We start from the raw sequence: 23,456 nt of genomic DNA, 5'->3' as shown, positions 1-23,456 counted from the left end.
TGCAGCATTCTAATTTTCCTCAGCATCCTCATGTCTATACACTGTGTATAAACATTGATGGTATATGGTATCTTAGACCGCTGCAGAGGTGAGGGAGAGACGTTGGAAGGACCGGTTTAAGAAGAAGCCGGCTCGGAGCTTTGGGCGAGTATAACTTTTTTTTAACCTAGACACAAACGAGCAGTTTACCCTTGCAGTGTGGGGGGTAGCCCCACTGCAAGGGTTAATAAAGACACTCTCAAGTTCTTCTTTAAATTTGATTATTATTCATTTCTATAAACTCCCCTGCAAATGTTCACTTTTTAAGTAGATCCACTTTAAAGCTTATATGGGATTTTATTGATTGGGTTTACATATAATTTATATTCCTCAGTTACAAAGGATATAATTCCACTTTGTGAGCACCAAATGCCTTTGCAAAGCCAGAAATTACTTTGTAAAAGTATTGGTGGCACATATCCAGTGTAGATAGCAGAGCTCTGGAAAGCATTCAGCAACTGGAAAAATAAATGTGCAAGGCACAGCAGGAAATCAGGTAGGACTATACAGGCATTTTATATTTAGACAATATTTCCTTTAAGTATTCCTACTCTCTGAAACTGTACTTTGACTCTTTCACAGGGTGCAGAAAAGGCACGATCAGAACGCCACTCACTTGCTTTATTATTGCCCTGTACAAAAGGACCTACATGTGCCACATCTATAAATGCTTGTAATCTATTTAATCTGGCTTTCCCCCTGCATTACATACAGTACATTGTACATATAGTAACCAACACCCTCGACTGCTGAAACCCTACATATAACAGCCTTGTGCAAGCACCCTTGAAATTAACTCACCAATGCTTCTTAGGCTATACATGACACTCAACCGTTTCCCGTTTCCCTAAGCCTTCCTCAAAACAGTTACAGCCCATAATGAAGCCACCCTGAGCAGGTGCCGGATGCAGAAGTTCCTACAGTGACTTTGTAAGAAATCGCTATACTGACTCCCTCATATAAAGCTCTCCTGAGAAGAGGAAATCTAGCCCTGAGGAGTGATATAATTAAATACTGCTACAAAATTCAACATTAGCTGCTCATTTTAATGAAATGCTACGAAAAGCATGTGCGATTCTGCAACATAAAACTACTCTACAAGTCACCACCCTGTCAATATGTATGGGGCCAGAAGTATAACCACAGCTTCAAAATCATTGTTGGATACCCCATGGGTCCAAGTGTACATAACACTTGGTCCTGTTCTGATCCATGGTGTGGTTGCTGAGCTAGCATGGGTCAACAGCACCCTCTCCCCCCACCACTGCTCGACCTCACTGCTCAAAGGCAGATTTTTTTATGAGGTCTGAGTAACAGCATCCACAGAGGAGAGAGGTTGGTGAAAGACAGTGCACACAGAGGAGAGGGGGGCTAACAACATTATTCTAACAAACTCTTCAGCCCCTGGATGTGGTAATAAGTCCACCCTGAGCCCTATAGGAGGCCTACAGAAGAAATCTGGCCTGGTGTCCAGGCCTCTCCAGACAGACAGACAACCAGAATTAATGAGAACAGAGTCCAAGCAAACCTAGCCCAGAGCCCTGTGAGCACCCAGCCCTGTGCCATTCCTTATTATGTGTAAAAGTAATTAAATCTAATCTGAAGCCAGTTTGATAAAGAACATCACTCTACAGAGAGCTCTCACATAGAAGCGCCCATGAAACTGGCTTCAGCCTGAAGTGGAGTCCGCAACCAACAGAACCCTAAAAATAATTTCCTTTTACTGTACAACAAGGCCACAGATCAGAATGGGGCAACGTGCTTTATGCACTTGGTCCCCTGGGGGATTCCACAAGGTTTAAAATGAATGGATATACTTCTTTAAAGCTGAACTCTCGGCTAAACAAATATTGTCTAAATCAGTGGTTCTCAACCTGTGTAACCTCAGGACCCACATTTGTCCTCGGTCATTAAGTTGCAACCCAATGGAACGCACGGCAGCGTGGGCTGCTGTGTTGTGATGGAGCTCCATCCATATGTGCATTGCTTGTGCAGCTCACATGTGTACCTGTAGAGGTTCCCGGGAGCCAGAATGTGAGGTCACTCCGGTCCAGGCATCTCTACAGGACATGCGAGCGACCTATAAGCAATGCATGTATGGAGGGAGCTTCTTCACGGCCATACCCCCAGCCCACCCCACGTCATCACTCGGCGCTGGGCAGCATATTTTGAATGGCTGCTCAGTGTAAGAAGGGACAGTGCTGCACTAGGGGGAGGCTGAGGAACCTCTCACCTAGAAAAGCGGAAGGCATGCAGCGACCCACTGAATACGGGGTCCCGACTCACTTCTGGGTCATGACCCACCAATTGAGAACCAAGGGTCTAAATACATATGCCATGTGTATCCTTACATGAACCTTGGTTTCCTTTGTGTTTTTCTTCACTTTGTCTTTGTGCAGGAGATTCCTGTACTATACACCAGTCACTGTTACGCTCTCTCTACATGTGCTGGGTTACTGATATTGTATCCGCCACCTCCTTTAGTTCTCTGCCGGCAACCTATAGTGTGTGGACCTCCTGGGCCCCTCTTACGGCTCTGCTCACAGCACAAGTTATGTGCAGCACAGAGATGTTGTCCCTGCTAATTTTGCAATGTAACATCTATGTTTGCAAAGGCATTTAATGAACACAAGTGGATTTATAAACTTTATGGCTGTTAAGAAATATATTTAAATTAAAGCTTTTGTGCCCGGAGTTCAGCCTTAAAGTGTGCAATCAGTTCAGCAGGTTAGAGACTGTTTAACCAGAAGACGAAGAGATCAATAAAGGCAAACAAAATAGCGAGCAATAAGATGCAAGAGCTCACAGTAGCAGGCTTGGTTTCCATAGCCGTCAGTGTACACAGCTCTCTTATGGATTTAATTATGATAAGGCTTCCAGAGCACTTAGTGTGTTCACAGTTACACAAGGCTGAGAAGAGCTACCCATCAGACACAGAGGAAACCATGGTGATTAGCGTAATTGACAGCCTTATGACATCAGTGGTAGTTGTGAGATCCTCCAGTCACGTCACCCACACCACTCCTTACAGCCCTCCAGGCGCAACACTTACAAATTTAGATCCATTTTCACCAGTCACTAAGGTGTCAAGCATGGTAGTGAAGTTTCATTGCTAACCTAAAACCCTGAAATCTAAAACGTGACTAACGTGTGATGAAACCTCATTAGCGAGAAATAAGACCACCAAACAGGTTAGAAATGTTGAAGACACTTCACACTCTGCTAAAACCTCTTACAAAAAGAACACAGAGCAAGTAACACTGTAGCATCTTAAATTGCATCAGTTATAGCCCTAAAATAATATAAATACAACATTAATCAAGAAAAGTCTGAAATTGGTGGAACACATGGCAAGAAGCATTGATGAGATTGAAACAGATGATAATAAATGTGATGGATACCGTCAAATGGGTGGAGATAGATAGATAGATAGATAGATAGATAGATAGATATAACCAATCTCACTACAGGGCTGAAGGAAATTCACAAATGGAATAAATGACCAAACACAGAGAGATACAAATGCAATGTTAGGGCTGGTTCACACCACATCGCAATGCATACCGCATAACGTGTGTGTGGTGCATAACTCAAGGAAGTGCTCAGGGGAGTTTTTTTCAATCTCTATGCAAGTTCTATTCACAGCAGCGGGTTGCAATGTGCCGTGCTGCTATAATATGTGCTTGCATCGTTTTATTGCAGGGCTGGAGAAATCCCAGTAGACAGGTCGTCGATCATTTTTTTTAAATTACAGCTGGTGCCCAACTTTTTAGGTTTTATCTAGTTGTTGTTTATGGAGCTGGTTCCTAAAAAAATCCTACTGGCTCTTGGATATGAAAGACTGGCTCCTAAACTCCATATTAAAGGCCAGCATTGCCCAACAATACCTAACAGGGCTGGTATGACTCAACTCTAAAAGTGCAACTGCCTAACAAAAGCATGCAATCACTGAAGATGAAAGCTATACAACACAAAAGAACGTCTGGAATATAAATGTCCCCACTCTCTAAGCAAATCTATATTTTTAAAGAACTACGTTTTTATTGTTGTTCATTTCCATTTTAGAGGGTGGTCACCCACTCGAATTGTCCTAGGGACCATTGTCGCAGTGACAAAAAGTGATGGGAAAGTCTTAAGTTTACAGTTGTCACAACAACATGGGAGGTAAATATTACAAAGGGGACACCTGCTCTGGTGACAACTGTATAAAAGGGGAATTCCTCTGATTTTTCATGTTACATCTCCAGGACATGACATGAAGGGAAGTGCGCATATTCTAGTCTTGAGCTTTGTGTCTTTTGTCATATTTGGTCAGCACAAGAGGGTCCAAAAATGTTCAAATGAGAAAAGTCAACAGAAAGAGACTGATTTCTTATGACTTGACTGCTGAGTATTTTATTATCTGTATAACTTCATTTATGCTAGACTGCATAAATGAGAAGTTATCGATTGTGTAACAAAATAGTGCCGGATTAACAGAAAAGTGAACGTGAATCAAATTTAGAACAGCAACGTTATACAACGCTTCATACCAATGAGCGGGAGGACACAAAATACATTTAGAGCTATGAATTATCTTGGCTGTGTGTTTACAAGTGCACATGGTTGTCAATTTCTTTTATAAGGAAAACTGGAAGATGGAACGTAATTATTGTAATGGTACAAATGCTGCTCAGAAAATAGGGCCATTCCTATAATAATTAGGCAGGCAAGCAGCATCTTAATAGGTCCCGGTGGGGGGAACTCTTAACCTGTGAAGCTCTGGCCAGCGTCACGCCCAGCTGATGTCACTGGTTGCCAGGAGCTGAGCGAGACACTCTGGCTGCCATCCTGCCCAGATCCTGGCAACCAGTGACGTCAGTGAGTTGTGTGGGACGCCGGGCAGAGGTACCGTGCACCACCAGCATCACCCTGGCAACCTGTGCTACCAGCACAAACCCCCACCCCCCAGCCAGTGAAAAGTGTAGGGACACCCATTGTTCCTCATCCAAATATGCTTCTCAGAAACCATTAATCTGCTGAGCACTTTTACCTTCCCTTCAGCACACCTATGCCTTATATATCACTTCGGGCCTGTTCACACATACTGTGGTATCAAGTGTTTACGTGTTTACCGCACCAGATTAACGCAGGTCACCACTAAGACAATTGGTTTATAGGTGTACCATTCACATCACAATACAGTGCTGTGATGTAATAAATTGCAAGCATGCTGTATTTTATCGCACTGCACTGAATGCAAACATGAATGGAGTGTTTACACTGTACACTCCACATTAAATAAAAAAAATGCAAACCAGATAGCTCCCACTGTGGGCAATACAACTGGCATGCAGCATTTTAGCGGGTGGGCTAGTGTGAACAGGCTCTTAGTGAGGCCTCATTCACATGAGTGGCCAAGGGATGGTAAAACCAGATGGTTGATCAATGTTTTTACTGCTTCCCGTCTACTAACAGACAACATGGCACTGCAGCCGGAGAGTGCTGCACACATTACCGCGGTCGCAATTCTTTGCTTCATGGCACAAATTAGACTCTTTCTGCAGGTGGCAATGTGACCATTGATGTGAATGGAACTGCATGCCAAATGCTTGGCACGTAGATGTACCATGCTAGTTCCATGTAAAATTCCCCTTGGGGTAAAAAAAAAGAAAACAAAAACAGCCATTCAGGAGGTGGCAGCATCACCTCCTAAGTGCCTGGAGGCCATTGCTCTACTGCTCTCTGGAAAGCGATCCACAGCGGATTGCTATTCAAAGGGGCAATAATGTCCGCCATTCATATGAACGAGGCCTATGGAAGAAAACATTGGCAATGAAACCCAAACTCAAACCCAATGCACATACATAAAGCAGAGGAGATCTTACAAGTAAACGGTACACATACTTTTCTGTTCCGATGAATACATAAAGGACCTTATAAGGACAAACTTTGCTGTACATGCACTCACGATACACACAGGTACCCACTTACAAAAAGCAGAGAAAAGGAAAAACTAGGTTGTTCCCATAGTAACCAATCCGGCATCTACTTTCATATTCTGACCTACACTGCGGAAAAAAAAAATCTTATTTCCTGCTATGGGCTCTACATTCCTTTGTTCTAATTTTTAGACATCAGACCACAATATAATGCGACGGCAAAACCACAGCAGATGCCAACCTTGTACACACAGTTAACCACCCAAAAGAACTATGTCGCTCCTTGGTTACCTGTGTTCAGGCAGTACAATCTTCTTACTGGCCCTGGCCGCAGGAGTGGATTTGCTCTTCTCCATTGCCATTAGATAGCTGACATCAGCCAAAACCGCCTCTAGGTCCGCCATGACTTGAGACGATTGAGAAGTCCCTTGAATCAACTGAGAATGACAGCACCACTACTTCCAAGTTGTAGCGTTGGTCCGAAATAATGTAAAAGGACTCATGGCACATCAAGAAGGATAAAAATATATCATATAAAAAATAAAAATGACAACATCTACAGAAAAGGAAAAAAAGTGTAAGCTTCTCCAATCTGTTCGGGATGTTGACAAAACGTTCAGCTCTTCAGTTTAAAAAAAGAAGAAAAAAAAAAAAAAAAAAAGGATTATTGGGCAATTCTAAACGCTAATCATTCCTTACTTATCCAATTCATTTCCTTTTTTTTTTTTTTATTATCCACCACAGTACAAGTATACATATATACACACACACAATACTTTGTGCTTTTTGAACTACAGCGACCAAGTGTCTAGATAGATCAGGATCCTTTTCCTACAGGATGCTTCTCAGTTTGTCATCCCAACATGTTGCCGATGTCATGGTGAACACACATCCAGGATCACTAGGCTCCTCTCCACTACGAATGGACATACTGGCCTAAAATTCTAGAGCTCTCTTCCACACAGTGGGTGAATGTACATGCATTAGATTCACAAAAATTGAAAAAAATAAATAAAAATAAATCACTGGCTGCAGGAAGCCACGCTCCTTTCTGCTGCAATGGCAGATCACAATGAGCTTCTTTTTTCTAGCAACCTTCATATAACATTGCTGTTTGGGGAAGGGGGGAGGAGGTGAGAGACCTCAGCAACCATGCCCAATTCTTAAAAATAATTGGCTACATTAAAATTAGAATCCGGCGAGGAATCCGAGGAGAAAATCCCAGGCAGGGAGCCGTGTAAACACTAGATCCGTTCCCCTATGCAGTCTTCAGGGACAGCTGTGTTCCCGCTTACAACAAAATCTCCAGCATATCCTTTCCAGATTTGCCTTTCTAGTGGGGTGAGCCAGCCATTCCCCCCTTCTCATGTGGAAGATCTTCCCTTTCTTCTGTGCTGACAGCCTCCTGCTCCTGTACAAGGCTGTATGAACATTACAGAGAAGCCGTGATGTCTGTTACTTCCTCTCCTGTGTGTGTGTGTGTGATAGCACACACAGCCACTGCTAAACTACGGCCCTGGATCTCTCCAGCCTGCCGGATCTGGAGCACAATGCAAATAGTGACAGCTACACACGGCTGTGCCTAGTGGTTGCCATTTGTTTAAAGAAAAGAACACTAAACTGCACAGTCAAATAAACCTTTGTCCATGAATTCCAAGTGTTTTGAATGAACAAAATTATGCAAAGGATCAATAACCACAAGCAGGCTAAGGGTGTAGCTTGTTGACATTTAGGCCTGGTTCACACCTGGGCGTTTTACAGCGAGTTCCTACGCTCTGTAAAACGCTCAACATGTGAAAACCAATGATTGCCTATGGGCATGGTTCCCACCTGGGCGTTTTACAGCGCGTAGGAACGTGCTGCAAAACGCCCTACGCCCAAAGAAGTACAGGAGCTTCTTTGGGGTGTATTTGCCGCGCGTATCCATTGGGATACAGCCAGGTAGCCCTCGGAAATGCGCGTTTGTCGTGCGTTTACCGCGAATTGCGGTACAAACGCGTTGCACGGAACGCGCATATTCGATACGCCTAGATTTGAACCCAGTCTAAGGAAGCGTATTGTTTTATTTCCCAAGCTAAAGTAGAAATAGCAGAAACACTGGGCCAGAATTAGGCCCCGTTCACACCAGGACGGTCCACGCTGAATTGCCAACAGTAAAAAAAAAACATTTATTCCTGTAGGGCCCATTCTTGCAAACGCTGATCAGCACTGAATCGCAATTAAAAACGCCCTTACAAAAATCGTGCGGAAGCCGCACTGAACCGCTCCCTCCCTGGTGTGAATGGGGCCTACTTCATAAAGCAGGACAGGACTATGATGATGAAGATGGCAGTTGACATTCAGGTCTGGTTCACACAAGGCCTGTTGTGTTACAATGGGCACTGCTGCCCAGAGCAGGCACAACTCAAAGGAATGGCGGTTATAAAGGCCTGTATAGGGCTTGTTCACACCAACATGCTGTGTTTTTGTGCACAGCGATAAAATGATACAGGCATCATTTTATTGCAGCGTGTTACAATGCATTGCAATGTGCATCAACGTGTCACAATGAGAGAAAAACAGCTGGCTGAGTCAATTTTTTTAAAGTGACTTGTATTAAGCAGGGTGGTGCCAACAGGGTCAGAGTTCACCCAACCCCACTCAAAACTCTGACCATTCCCTGCCCCTGTGTGACGTAAAGTTGCAAGTCAGGGAATGCGTCTCCCCACAATTGATTGGGTCGGGAGGAGGGAGTGCCAGTCAAGAGTTTTCAGTGGGCTTGGGCAAACTGTTTGCACCAACCCCAGCCTCATCACTAAATGGCTACCAATAGTCTTGTAATATGAATAGCACAAATGGCCCAACCGTAAACTTCTAATGTATACACACACACATATACACACCGTGTTGTTGCATGTCGACTTTGCCGATTCCCTGCAACCTCTTACTGTCTACATGCATGCACTTTGGTAACATCAGCACACACTTCTTCGACGCAGCTTTTCTGATGGCGGCCAAAGTGTAACATATCTGTACAATGTAGTCTCTTTTAGGAGAGTATGTCACAGGAGAACAATTGGGAGAAAGGGACAAAGTGTTGTCACCTCATAACAGGAAGTGCCTGCCAAAGAACGAGGATCACCAGGATCACCAGGTGTTAAATCAGGGGTGGACAAATAAATATGAAATTCAGGGGCCAGTCTGTCCGATCCAGGCACCAGCAGGATATTTTTTGGAGCCAGCTCCATTGGCAACAACTAAAGAGAACCTCAAAAGTTAGGCGCCAGTTGTAATTTTTGAGAATTGGCTACCTAGGATTTGTCCAGTCCTGTATTAAATGATATGTGCATTTCAAACAAAGTTCACATATCTTTTCTGTCCCCCCTCCCTCAGCAATTGCATACTTGCCTTGCAATGGCTCCAATGGCCTCCAGTGTTTAATTACATAACATCTTTCATGTAACCTCGCTGTGCACTCGTAATGCCTGCACAGTAGCTTCCCATAGATTTCTATGGGGCCGTCTCCCAAGTATCTCCGACCTCAGGACATGCCACCATAGAAGTGTTTAGGAACGGCCGGAGCACAGTGGGCTTGTGCAAAGGATGTAAACAAACACCAGAGGCCGCTGCTGGCAAAACTGAGATAAGTAAGCAGCTGAGGATTGTGCATGGTTTAGCTTAGTTGGGGAGGTAGCTTCGGACAAAAAGGGTAAGTGCACCTTGCTTGGAAGTAGAGCTGCAACAACTAATCGACTAAGTCGATTATAAATCGATGATTGAAAAAGTTATCAACATTTTCAATCACCGATTAATCGGCTTTCCATTATTTGGCCCTGTTCCCGGCTCCACGCGCCGTACCTCCTCTCCGCCTCACGCCGCCACTGCCAGACCCGCCAGCATCCACGCTCCACACCTCCTCCCCACAAGCCCACATCCACGATAGGCACAGGGATGCGGGGAGAAGTAAGAACGAGCAGGCGTGGGGGGGACAACAGCCGCCGACAGACATGCCCGATCTCAGAAGCAAGTTGCTGGAAGACTGCTCAGGTAAGCCTACCCCCCCCCACATGGTGCTCTATAATATATTGCTGGGATTTGTATTCCTCTATAACTGATGGTACATTGTGCTGTATATTATACAAAGCAATATACAATCAGCTATAGAGGACAACAAATCCCAGCAATACTACATTATAGCTGGCGGTATTCTGCATTGCGCTGTATAATGTACTATTGCTGGGTTTTGTAGTCCTCTATAGCTGGTGGTATTCTGCATTGCACTTTATAGAGGACTACAAATCCCAGCAATAATACATTATACAGTGGTGCACAGCAGAATACCACCAGCTATAGAGGACTACAAGACCCAGCAATAGTACATTATACAGCGCAATGCAGAATACCGCCAGCTATAATGTAGTATTGCTGGGATTTGTTGTATTCCTCTATAGCTGGTGGTATTCTGCATTGCACTGTATAATGTATTATTGTTGGGATTTGTAGTCCTCTATAGCCGGTGCCATTTTGCATTCATTGCTGTATAATTTTACACTTTCCATTTCATTATATTGCACACCACTTTTTTTAAAAAAATGTTGTTACTTCCACCGTTCCAAGCTTGCTCCTGTGATGGACTACAATCTCAATACAAACTAGTAGTCCATCACTAGAGCTATTTTTTTTTTATCCCGATTAAAATCGAACCTAATAATCGGCTAACTAATCGATTTTGAAAATAATCATTAGCTGCAGCTCTACTTGGAAGTCCTATTATCTTCTAATGAAAGCTGCAGAGTTGAAAAATTAATATGGAATGCAGAAGCCAGTCTGTCCATTTTTTTTTTTAGTAGGAGCCAGCTACATTAAAAACAACTAGAGAAAACCCCAAAAGTTAGGCGCCGGCTAAAAGTTTAAAGAACATTGGCCACCTGGTTCCCCAGATTTGTCCAGCCCTGTGGTAGGAGATTTTGGTTATTGGGTTCACATATACTTCAAAATCAGTCAGGGATGACCACGCTGTTCACCCGACAAATCTACACAGAACAGAAGGTATACATTCCAAGAGAAATCAGTGAGCTAAGAAACGAATACCAAGAGAACAGCAGCCAACATAGTCACTTTGCTGTTTGCTTTTAGCTGCCGCCACAAAAATCTCTCTTTCATGGATATCCCAAAAAACAACCTTTTTTTTCTGCTTCGCAGCTCACTCCACAAGTCTAAATGTCAGAATATAATTTTTTCCACAGTATTTAGCTGATAAACCAAAAAAAAGTAAAAAAAACATGTCAACGCTTACATTTTAGTCCCGGAGAACTATGCAGCTATGAATAAAAAAAAGGAAGTTCTACCATTTTAGGTACTTAATGACAACAGCCTATGAAGAAGCTAGATCAGGCTATCTCAGCAAGGGTTCCTTGACCGACAATCAATTTCTGCCTCTTAGATAAATGACCACTGAAAATCAATGGACCTTTTAGCTATCTGCAAGGAAGGGAAAAAGGGAGTCTTCCGAACTCTCTCAATTGTAAAAATCATTCTTCTCAGCGACCACCACAAAAATGTACCCTAAGTTGTAGATATAGTAAATTATTAGAAGGGGTTCCTCAAGACCATAACATTACAGCAAGGGTTTCTGCATTAAAAAGGTTAAGAAAGGGACTTATACTTGTGTACAAAATCTTTCATAAAAATTGTGTTTGCCAAAAAAGAAAAGGCTAAGAAGGGCTGGGATAGACCATACACTACATGGGCTCCTTCCTTCCGGCAGCCACGGGCACATGCAGTATGCAGTCAAAAGCCTTTACAGAGTACCTGTACTTACATACAGCACTCAGTCTCAGCTTTCTCCCCATGGGACGTAGAAAGCTTCTGGGTTTTCAGAGAAGAGCTCATATGCCAGAGCTGACAGATTCCCTTTACCCACACAATTATATGCACACACCACAATCAATGATTGCAGTGCGCTCCTCCTTATTACATGGGCCCTTTGCACATAACTGCTCTCATGGGAACAAGCCATTAGATTAAAACAAATATGTGCCCTCTAACTTTTCAGGCACCTCTCAAAAGCCCATTATTGTTCGAGGTAAAGGTTGGTGCATATGGAAGCAACTTAAAAAAAAGTGGAACCAGTGTGATCATATTCTTAATACAAAATGCTGCATATACTACAAAGAAGCAAACAGTAAGATATATATGTTGTATCACTCAAAACAAGATTGAAATACTCCTCGCACCATTCATCTAAGATGCTCAATCTGTGCCTTATACAAATACAGATGTGGGCACGTTTGTTGGAACTCTTACAGCTCATTGAAACAATGCTTCATTCCTCCTTAAAAGTGAGGAATTTAAAAACAACTGTGCCATGTATACCTGCAGGCATAAAGCAAATTATTAAAGAGGAAGAACAGGTGTTTAAAAAGTTAACCCATGCAGTGGGGCTACCCCCGCACTGCAAGGATTATCTGCGCGTTTTTTCTCTAAGGGCCAGAATACAAAAGATATGCTCACCCAATCCTCGGTCCTGCGGCAGTGAGCGCTCAGCTCTCTCTCGCCCCTTTGCGCCGGCTGTGGTATTGTCCCTTGGCGTCTTGACACCAAATGCATAGTGATGGACGTCAGCAGGTCTTAGATCATCGGAGCCCGGGGGAGAAAAGGCTGTGCGGACCAGTCTAGCAGCCAGTTTGTAGAGAAGAACAATGATGTAATGTACCCAAGTGTTGCCTCCTGGGAAGGTTACATCAGCAGGGCATTACTGGGAAATCTCAGGAGATCTCTGGGGAAGGCTTTTTCCTCCCCTGAGATGATGTGCATGGTCACATGTGCCAGAGTTCCTGGAAGTAAAGGCAGAGCTAGTAATCTGCCCTTAGTAAACATGGCCGCTGTCAGAAGACTTGGTAGGAAAAGAGAAACAAGGTATGCAAAGAATACAAAGTCGGCAATTATCTAGAAGTATACGTTTGTAGATTGTCATTACTAAACATTTCTAAAGGTGTCGTCGTTGTTTTGAAGATATGGGTAAAGGTTCACTTTAAGTGTTTGTTTTGTCTGGGGGCTCAAATAAAGCAGATTTACTCACCTGATCCTCGGTTCCGTCAAGCTGCTAGACTGGTCTACGCTGGCTCTTCTTCCCTGGATTCTGGCAGTGTAAGGACCACTGACTTCATTACTTCTAATGCAACTCCACTGACTTGCAACAGATGCGATGGACGCCGACAGAGATTTCATAGCCGTAGCGCTGGGCGAAAAAGGGGAGCGTTGGCCGCCGCGGGAGGATCATGTGAGTAGATCTGTTTTATTTGAGCCCCCTAGACAAAACAAGCACTGAACCCTTGCAGTGCAGTGGGTAACCCCACCGCAAGGGTAAGGTTTTTTTGGTTTTTGCTTTTAATTCCTGGAGTTCTTCTTTAAGCAAAAGAAAAATACAATGTAACTAAAAACTTAAACGATGTTTTGCAATTGAAATATGCAGTGTTTTTGAAGACAGTTTTATTCCTTAAAAAGGAGAACTATGAGGTGAGCGATTTACACTCATTCTCATAGTTAGAGCCGACGTGCGACAAAGAAGCTGTCACAGGTCGGCTCTATCGATCGGGAAGGAAGCAGGAACATGCACCGATCAGCTCACTTCCCAATCATCTCCCTGTCAGTCACGGCTCCCCGTAGGGATTCCCCCCTCCCCTCTCTGATCCTCCAGCACTGACTGGAGGAATGGACGGGGGAGAGCACAGCTGGCTCTGCCTCTAGATAGGCCAAACCAGCTGTCACTCATGTAGCTTGGTGGATCTCGACAGTATTCCCGGCTGCGGTGCTCTCTATATATTGTGGGCAATAGCCTGCTATGTACTGAGTTTTGGGTCACGGGAGGAGGTCAGTATATGTCCTCCCGTGACCCTAAAGAGACCTATGGGGAAAAACACTTACCCCATAGTTCTCTTTTAAGCTTTACTATTTTACCCTTGAATTATACAAACGCATTAAAGACACTGCTTGGGTCTCTTTGCATGTAGCACAGCAACATAATATAATTCCCATGGGTTATACTAGCCACACATACAGCTATTTTTTTTATACAATGCATGTTGCCGCCACATCAAAACTAAAAATATCCACGTTAACACATTTGCTCTTTCATTTGACCTAAAAATACATTGACCAAAAATATATAGTTAAATAATGGTGACACTTGCCGTGATTGTTTTTGCAGATATGATCAAGGTATGAAATGAGTAGATGAAACATATGTGCGCACAATGCACATTATAGATTACAAAAAACAAAGCCCTTTCTGTGAAAAACAGCCCGCAGCTAGGCACATGGAAAAATGTATATAATAAAGACCTGTATTGTTCCTGTACCTCAACATGTTATAGGTGTGAGGGTCTCAACCAGTTCTTAAAATGCTTCTTCACCAATCATGCCCTTTGTAAAGCTGTGCGGTGTTCAAGCATTTTCAGGCTGTCATATTCTGTGCTACATGTCGGTTGATTAAAAACAACAATATCTTAGTTTTAAATCTCTAAAGCAGAATGCCACACAAATATAGAAAGACTCTATGAAATCCATGTTATGTATTTATTTCAAAGATAAACCACACACTTAACATATTCTTCATGGCTGCTAGTAGAAGTACCTAGGATCTGTTTATATATTAGTTTTCAATACAGGCAGTCCCCGGGTTACGAACAGCATAGGGACTGTAGGTTTGAATTTGTATGTAAGTTGGCACAGGTACATTAAGTGTAACTCCAGCCCCCCAATTTTTAGTTTTGGATAGCATAGGGAAAAGGTTAACCCTCTGTAACATTTGTTTTGCTGTGTGTGCCCTTGTTCAGAAGATTTCACCTCACTTTCTGTCCCGGTGACAATTGGATTTTGAAAATGTTGGGTTGTCGTGGAAACAAGGATTGGCGATAAAGCTTCACCAGTGAAGACACCTTTTATCCATGAAATTTTTTACAGGAGTAAATTTCCCTTCCTAGGGGTAGATTTCCTTTCACTTCCTGTTGTCTCAAGGACAGGAAGTGAGATTAAATCTTTCTAATGAGGATACAGACAGCAGTAAAAACCTCACAGTGACCCAGATGAAGAGGCGGGAACCCCTCGTCTGCATGTCTAACAAGAGCCAACTTCCTGTACAGTGCTACGTGCCAGACCCAAAAAGGTTGGCACTCCTCGTCAGCATGAGCGTGGTAGCGTTACAACTACTCCTGCTGTACAGTAATAGCCTCCGAGCCTCCATTTGTAAGTGGGAGTCTTATGCAAGTCGGATGTATGTAACTCTGGGACTGCCTGTAGTGCCCTGCATACCAGACTAAAGTTGGCCATACACTGTACGAATTCTGGATGGTTCTTGATGAATCAGCTGAATTTGTTTGGTGGGTGGCCCGGTCAGCATCCTTCCGTCCATCATCCTTTGATCAGAAAAATCGAAGAAGTTGCTGGATGGAAAATTGTCAGGCGACAGTGACAGCAGCCAATCAGTATGCCCGCCACTGTCAGAATACGAAAAGGCACAGCAGAAGTTTCCTCCATCCATGCTGTTTAGCATGGATAGAGCGATCTGTTATGGATGACATGTGACACTGTTGTTGGCAGCAAATTGGATATAATTGCTAGAAGTCCACTCAACTTCTATGCTGTCACTTAGTTGCTGCTCTATATAGCCATTGAGATTCTGCAGCATTTGACATCCATGGAGTAAAGTGGTTTGTTATATCTGTTGATTCTGCCAGACGTCTAGGGCACTTTACAGTCTTAAATCATACAGATGTTATCAGGAAGTGTGTTAAGGCTACAGAACACCCCCTTCTGTTTTGGGGATGAGGAAAGGGGAGGGGTACAATAGCCTTAACACTTCCTGTCCAGGTGTGACAATACTGTTCCTCCATAGATACATTTCAGTAAATGAGTGTTGTCCACCCTCAACAAAGAAGTGTTACGGACAGGATCACTGAACTAAAAGGAAAGGGGGAAAGCCAGAAAAAGAAAATGAATGCAGTCATCAGATCTAAGGATTGGTAAGCAGCAATATCTAACATTTGTGTTCTTGGGTATAGACATATTTAACAGATGAACAGTTACACGTTAGAAATACCGCTCCAAGCTTGCTCCTGTGATGGACTACAACCTTAAACTTTATTTTATTGTTTATCCGATTAATCGAACTTAATAATCGGCTAACTAATCGATTTTGAAAATAATCGTTAGCTGCAGCTCTAGTTAGAAACTCTCTGCTATAGATGAATAGCTCTATTTTTCACCAAACACAAATGAACCAGCAATATTAAATGTGCAAGAAAAGGATATCAAAGCCAAACAAAAATCCCCTAATAAAAATGTATCCACACCACCAAACATTGCAATATCTGGATCCCTTATTTCTATGTCCTTAACATTTGATTTTACGAATACCTTTTCTGTATATTAATGAGCGGTGCATAGCCCTGCTTAACGTGACACTAAACTCGGGAGTTAATCTTAAAAAAATACAGATTTGTTCATAATTAGGGTACTTGAATGTGTCTTCTTTGTGTATCACTCAGCTGTAGATCCTCAAATCATCTCTGAATTGGTGCTGACACTGTCCTTCCTTCTGGAGGGTGGCTACTTTTGTCCCCCATGGTCCCTGTGTGTTTGTAAAGTAGCCACTGCTCCAAGCTCACTCATGTGGTGGACTACAATCTCAATACAAATTAGTAAATGAGATTGTAGTCCGTCCCGGGAGTGAGAAGGAAGGACAGTGTCAGCACCAATTCAGAGATGATTTGAGGATCAACAGCCAGTTGATACACAAAGAAGTTATACAGTTTTGTTAATAGTTAAAAAGGTGCTTGAATGAGTTGTTAAGATTTAATCTCCCGAGTGTCACTTTAAGATTGCCAGCAAAAGAGGTGGGAGGAGGATTGCAGGGAAACTAAAACTCTTATGGCCCCTCCTGGAATACAAATCAGTTATTTTGCCTAGTATGGACACAGTACGGGTTCACTTTAAAGGTCATATCCCACCAGCAACTTTGTAGCAAATACAATACATTGCCAAAAGTATTGGGACACCCCTCCAAATCATTGGATTCAGGTGTCCTGTGAAATTTCCTTGCTACCAAATATTCCACGGTCAACTGCTAGAACTGTGTATACCTGGCTTCTACAAATGAAGGAGGACAATAAAATAACCTTATCGCATCAACAATCCATGCTCCTCTGCCGCAAGCACTGAAATCAGATGTGTCCGCAGGGGAGCGAGGAGGACTTAGGAGCAGCCCATACCCCCTAAACCAACTTCCCCCACCCCCCCCGTAACAGTGCTGAGGCAAAGTAAAAGTGTCATTGAAAAGAGACTTCCACACCTATATGCACTCCTGCAGAGTGACTTGCTCCTCTGCAGCCTGCACTGAAATAAGCTGTATCAGCAATCTAGAAGAGTGATGAAAAGGGCCTAGGAGAACCCTCCCTCGTCAAGTGAAAGGGCTCAGCAAAGTGACAGAGGCTCTGAAAAGGGCATCCCCGACTCACCTTATATGCACTCCTGTGTTGCTATTTGCTCCCCCACAGACGGTGCTGAAATCAGCTTTGTCACAAAACCTAGTAAAGGGAGGAGGAGCTCCTAGGAGAACCCCTACCCTAGGTGCTCAGGCAAAGCAATTGGCTGCCAAGCATGAGCCCTGTCACAGGGGAGCGGTTCACATGGTTCCCCATATCTTGAAGTGCCAGGTATTCTCGCTAGTTGCGCAGGAGCAACAAGAAAGCGCAGGTAAAGCGGATCGCGAGATGCCCCTTGTAGAGACACAGTCACTTTGCCCCGCATGGGCTAGGAGAGTGCCTCTTAGCTGGTAAAGAAGACAACGCTTTAAAACTTATATGTAAAAGGCCTTAAAGTGCAACCATGACTAATTATGAAAGTAACAGATCGGAAAAATGCGACACAAAAAAACAGTAACATTTCCACCCCTTTCAATTGATGTCTACACGGCTGGTTCTTTTGAGGTTGAGAAACTGCAATAGTTCTAGTTCCTCTGGTAAGGCCACGTGTTGCTTATAGCTGCTCCACGCATGCTGGCAAAGATCAAATTATTAATTGTGTATAATTACACGTCATGAAGAACACATGCTGCTCTCCTACTTTACAGTTCTAATGCGGCAAACATAGAAAGAGAAGAGCCTAAGACAGCAGGCAATCCAGCAAGATAGAGACGCCAACAGGAAGTAGTGGTTCCTAGGCTGACTGTTCTTTCCTCTCCACATCACAAAAAAATGGTCTGCTAAAGAGGACTTTTTTCAGTTACGTGCTGCAATAAAAAATACTCACTCAATCGGTTTCACTTTTGGCACAAGCTTATTTTCAGTGGGCAAGATTTGCAAGCCTCACAACTCCAATGGCGATCTGTTAGTCGCCAAAAGAAATTGGGCGACAGATCTTTTTTAATCGCCGAACCGCCATCACTGAACATCTCCTTTCAACTGTGTATTTAAAACAGATTACGATGTTAGGTGTATAGCTGGCAACCATCTAGAGCTGCAGCTAACGATTATTTTCAAAATCGATTAGTTAGCCGATTATTACGTTCGATTAAATCGGTTAATCGGATAAACAATAAAATAAAGTTTAAAAAATGGCTCCAGTGATGGGACTACTAGTTTGTATTGAGGTTGTAGTCCATCACAGGAGCAAGCTTGGAGCGGTGGAAGTAAAAAAGAAAAAAAAGATAGTGTGGTGTGCAATATAGTGAAATGGAAAGTGTAAAATTATACAGCAATGAATGCAGAATGGCACCGGCTATAGAGGACTACAAATCCCAGCAATAGTACATTATACAGTGGTGCACAGCAGAATAGCATGCGTGGATTCGAGCGGGTCTGGCAGCGGCGAGCATGAGGTGGGGAGGAGGTGCGGCGCACAGCGTGTGGAGCTGTGAACAGGGCCAACAGATCGGAAGCCGATTAAATCAATTTATAGAGAAGTTGACAACTTTTTCAATAATCGATTATAATCGATTATGTCGATTAGTTGTTGCAGCCCTACAACCATCACATTCACAATGTATTATCGCTGAATAAGCCAGAAACAATTTACCTCGAAAGGTCACCTATTCATTTGGCCGCTGCGTGTTTCGAGCTTAAGTAAATATCTATTTTAAGAAATCTGACAGCAAGAACATATTTTCAAACAAAAGCATGTCAAAGATGAGCTGCAAAATGGATGATTAGATAGCAGTTGTGCTGACTAGGCACCTGACCAAGAAAGGTCCACAAATCCCTAACGGCTGCCATGACCAGTGTGAGGTCACAGCAGGCACAATGTCTCCGTTCTGCTGGTTAGATTAAAGCAGGCTCTCCTATTAGTGGAGAATTGGTATTCCCTTCCCATGGAGGTGGTTTAACCAATGTGTAAGTCACGTTCCGTTGTGGCTTCACTGACCCATACAGCATTAGAGCAGGATGATGGCTGTGTGCAGACAAGAGTCACAGCATGAGCCATATTCACAAATCATGGCCGGGCTAATATTTTCATTAGACAGTGAAGGATCAATGCTACCTCTTTCTCCGGCCTTCTATTGACAAGTAACCGGGAAGCCATGCTGTGGAACCACCTGTGTCTCTAATCCGGGAGATACCGGACATGAACAATGCAATGCAAGCTGGCCGATAATTCCTCAAATCTAATGCAAGTACCTAACCGCTTTCCGAAAATCTGTCCGACAACAAGTGACTGAGCCAAACGCATTTTTCATCACATGGCTGACTACACGTTTTTGTTTTTTGTTCTATGCCTGCTAGTGAAAGGCGCATCACAGGAAAACCATTTGAAATCAAACCTGTAATAACAGAAACATTACACTGTCAATGTCTCTTTAAAATGCTAGCAGCGTGGATGTCATGCTAATCCTTTGGCTTCTATACTTTCTCATCCATTCACCCGGAACAAGTATGCAGACCAGAACGGTCTGAGAAACGACAGAAGTCCTTGTCTGCCGATTTGCTGCGAGTCGGTGACTCAATATATTAAAACAGAGGGTCAGCATGACAGTCAGGCACCTGCATTTCCAGAAAAAGAGGGCAGCGATGGCAGCCTGTATGTTTCTCTTAACAGATTTCCTTAAAGATCAGACACCTTAGATTTCCCAGCATGCTAGGTATTGCTTTTTCCATGTGCTCTGCGTTTTTGTTATGGCCAATGGAGGTGAAATAAAATATAGGTTGCTAAAGGGTGGAAACTTGTTGTCATACGCTAAAACACCCAAACATGCAAGTAACATGCAATTTCACGTACTCCCATTGAGGTCTATGGGGCTAAAAATGCTCCAACGGCCCTATCTTTTCCCAATTTGCAATGCGGCATAATGCATAGGTGTGAACAGAGAAAATAATGGGATTCCTTTTGTCATGCAATGTCACGCTACAGCTGATGTACATCAGACTGCACAGGTGTGAACGGGCCCTACAGAAAATAATGGGATTCCTTTTGTTGTGCATTGTCACGCTACAGCCGAAGCACATCAGATTTCGCAGTTGTGAACAGGCCCTACAGAAAATAATGGGATTCCTTTTGTTGTGCATTGTCACGCTACAGCCGAAGCACATCAGATTTCGCAGTTGTGAACAGGCCCTACAGAAAATAATGGGATTCCTTTAGTTGTGCATTGTCACGCTACAGCCAAAGCACATCAGACTGCACAGGTGTGAACAGGCCCTACAGAAAATAATGAGATTCCTTTTGTTGTGCATTGTCACGCTACAGCCGAAGCACATCAGACTGCACAGATGTAAACGGCCCTACAGAAAATAATGGGATTCTATTTGTTGTGCATTGTCACGCTACAGCCGAAGCACATCAGACTGCACAGGTGTAAACGGCCCTACAGAAAATGATAAGATTCTATTTGTTGTGCATTGTCACACTACAAATCAAATTGCACAAGTGTGAACCAGGACTAAGACAAATTTATTTCTTCCAAACATGGTGTTGATCGTCCTTTAGAATTGGTACATAACAGTGAAGCTAAAGTCTCAGTCAACCCAAGGGCCCATTCACACCAGACATTGCGCTAACTGCACAGCGTCTGGTGTGCGGTACCCCGACACAGTGCCGAAGCGCTGATCCCAGCATCACACTGTGTTCTTTTTTGCTTTTTTTTGGGTACAACTTTATTGAAATGTCACAAGTGACATTTCATTCAGCTCTACAGGCACAGCAGGGCAGTTGTACTACGTTACATCCCGGTGCACTGAAAAAAGTACAGCATGTCATACTTGCTTTAAGTGCAACCACCGCATTCCCATCGCAACGCAGTGGTTTGAACTGATTCCGTCCATGACAAGACAAATTGAAAATAATGGCCAGCGCAGCCCCAACGTATCTGGTGTGAATCGGCCCTAAAGGTCGGACGGAGTACAAGAAAATATTGAGCACAAGAAATCCAAATGTGTCTGCACGCTATATTGGATCAATCTGACATTAGTATCTGGTGCAAGAATTGTCCCATTCTCTGTTTTCCTCCTGCAATCAGGGAGCATGAACAGTAAAATCATATTGTTTGCCACGGGCAACAGGTACTCCGCAAATTCTTCCTTAAGAGCCATCAATGAGGCCCAATACATTCACTGCAGAAAAAATACTGGAGAAATCATGCACGTTACAATCCGATTGTACAATCTCCTTTAGATCTACCAACAACTATGTAGTGCCAGGGCCTGTCTGATTGGATGCAGATTGATTAGGTTGGTACTAGGGATGCACCGATACCGGTTTTTCGGTATCGAATAAGAGTACCGATATTGTTTTTTTTCGGTACTCGCCAGTACCGAATACTGAGTACCGGAAGTCCCATTCAGGAAGCCAGGCGGCGTGTCATGACTCGCCACCTGGCTTCCTGATTAGCAGGGAAGCCGGGCAGCGTGTAAAGACTTGCCACCTGGCTTCCCGATTGGCAGGGAAGCTGTCCCCATGCTTCTCGTCACTAGATGACAAGAGAGCATGGAGCCAGCTTTCTGGCCATCAGGAAGCCAAGTGCTGTGCAATGACACGGCGCCCGGCTTCCTGATTGGCTGGGAAGCCGGCTCCATTGTACCTCGTCATGGAGGTGACGAGGGAGCAGGAAGCCGGCTTCCCGGCCAATCAGGAAGCTGGCCAGTGCATCATTGCACGCTGCCCGGCTTCCTGATATCGGAAGTATCGTGCTAGGCATCGGAGCATTTGGGCGAATAGGAGTACTCGCACAAATACTCAGCATCGACACCGATACTAGTATGGGCGCATCCCTAGTTGGTACTCATATTAGTTTTGGTAAATCTAAAGTTGATTGTAATGTGTGTGGTGACTCTTAGACTCACCGTACACATTGCAATCTGACTGTACAAACTCTGTTTAATCAACTTTAGATCTACCAAAATGATGCAAAATGAGGCCCTACCTCATCTATCCAATCAGACATGATTCTTACTTGTTGGCAGATCTAAAAAGGAGATTATAAAATGAGATTGTAACATGTGTGTGATGAGCTTATGACTTCCTATACACGTTACAATCTCTGTTCAATCAACTCTAGATCTATCAAAAGTATGCAGTACGAGGCCCTACCTAACCTATCCAATCAGGCTCATCTCACTTGTTAAAATAAGATCAATCTTAAGCAGCATAAATGCTGGTTAATGTTGGTCGATCTAACAGAGATCATACAATCATATTGTAATGTGTATGGTGACCATCAGGGCTCATGCACACGGGCATAGAAGGAATGCAAGCACGGAATATCATGCGTACTTCACGCATCTTTGTAGACGCGTATATGAATGCATTTGGTCCGTATGCGTTTTTATGCATACAATTTTGTTCTGGCACTGTGTGCAATCCCTAAGCACCAGAACCTTCACATGCATTAAAAAAAAACGCACTTTGCCACCCCGGACGCAGCTCTGTTCCATTTTGTGCACATCTGTACACAATGCAAAAACACAACCCCAGACACAGCTGTGTGTATGGGGCCGTGCATCCGCAGACGTAAGTGTTGTACGCAGCGTTTAAACCCCCCCCATGTGAATGAGCCCTTAAAGGTAAAAAAAACACAAACTCAACACGTGTCACCGACAAAAGCAAGCCACCAGCCCTGGAGTAAGGCCTATATTACTCTTTTTACCTGGGTTCAGGCAGTATGATCTTCTTACTGGCCCTGGCTGCAGGAGTGGATTTACTCTTCTCCATTGCCATCAGGTAGCTGACATCAGCCAAAACCGCCTCTAGGTCCGCCATGGTGAAGTTGTAGGTCAAACGATCAACCCAGCCAAGAAACACAGGTCAAAATAAACAAAACAAAAACAAAAAAACACAGTATCCGTTTAAAAAAAATAAATAGGAAAAGTATATTAAATTAAAAAACAAAAAGTAACACTGCAATCCTGCGGAGTCTTGATGTGTGCGTGTGTGCAGGGATGGGGGCAATTCAAGTCTATGTGTTGATGGATTCCAAGGATGCTCCTGACTGAGGCCTGGTTCATGTATGTACAGGGGATGGGGAGAGAA

General features: G+C 43.6%; 1 protein-coding gene across 1 annotated transcript in view; it reads right to left on the bottom strand.

The window, feature by feature from the left end:
- The window catches only part of LOC108790542 (beta-adrenergic receptor kinase 2), a 276,398-nt gene extending 253,209 nt beyond the window's left edge, over positions 1–23,189 (bottom strand). The window contains exon 1 of the mRNA XM_018560833.1: positions 23,074–23,189. Coding sequence (XP_018416335.1) covers positions 23,074–23,186 — 113 coding nt within the window. The 5' untranslated portion in view covers positions 23,187–23,189. The remainder of the gene's footprint in view (positions 1–23,073) is intronic.
- Between the last annotated feature and the right edge of the window lie 267 nt (positions 23,190–23,456).

This window comes from Nanorana parkeri, unplaced genomic scaffold, assembly GCF_000935625.1.
Source record: "Nanorana parkeri isolate BGI_ZX_2015 unplaced genomic scaffold, ASM93562v1 scaffold18, whole genome shotgun sequence".
Lineage (NCBI taxonomy): Eukaryota > Metazoa > Chordata > Amphibia > Anura > Dicroglossidae > Nanorana > Nanorana parkeri.
This window is presented reverse-complemented; position numbering and strand designations above follow the sequence as displayed.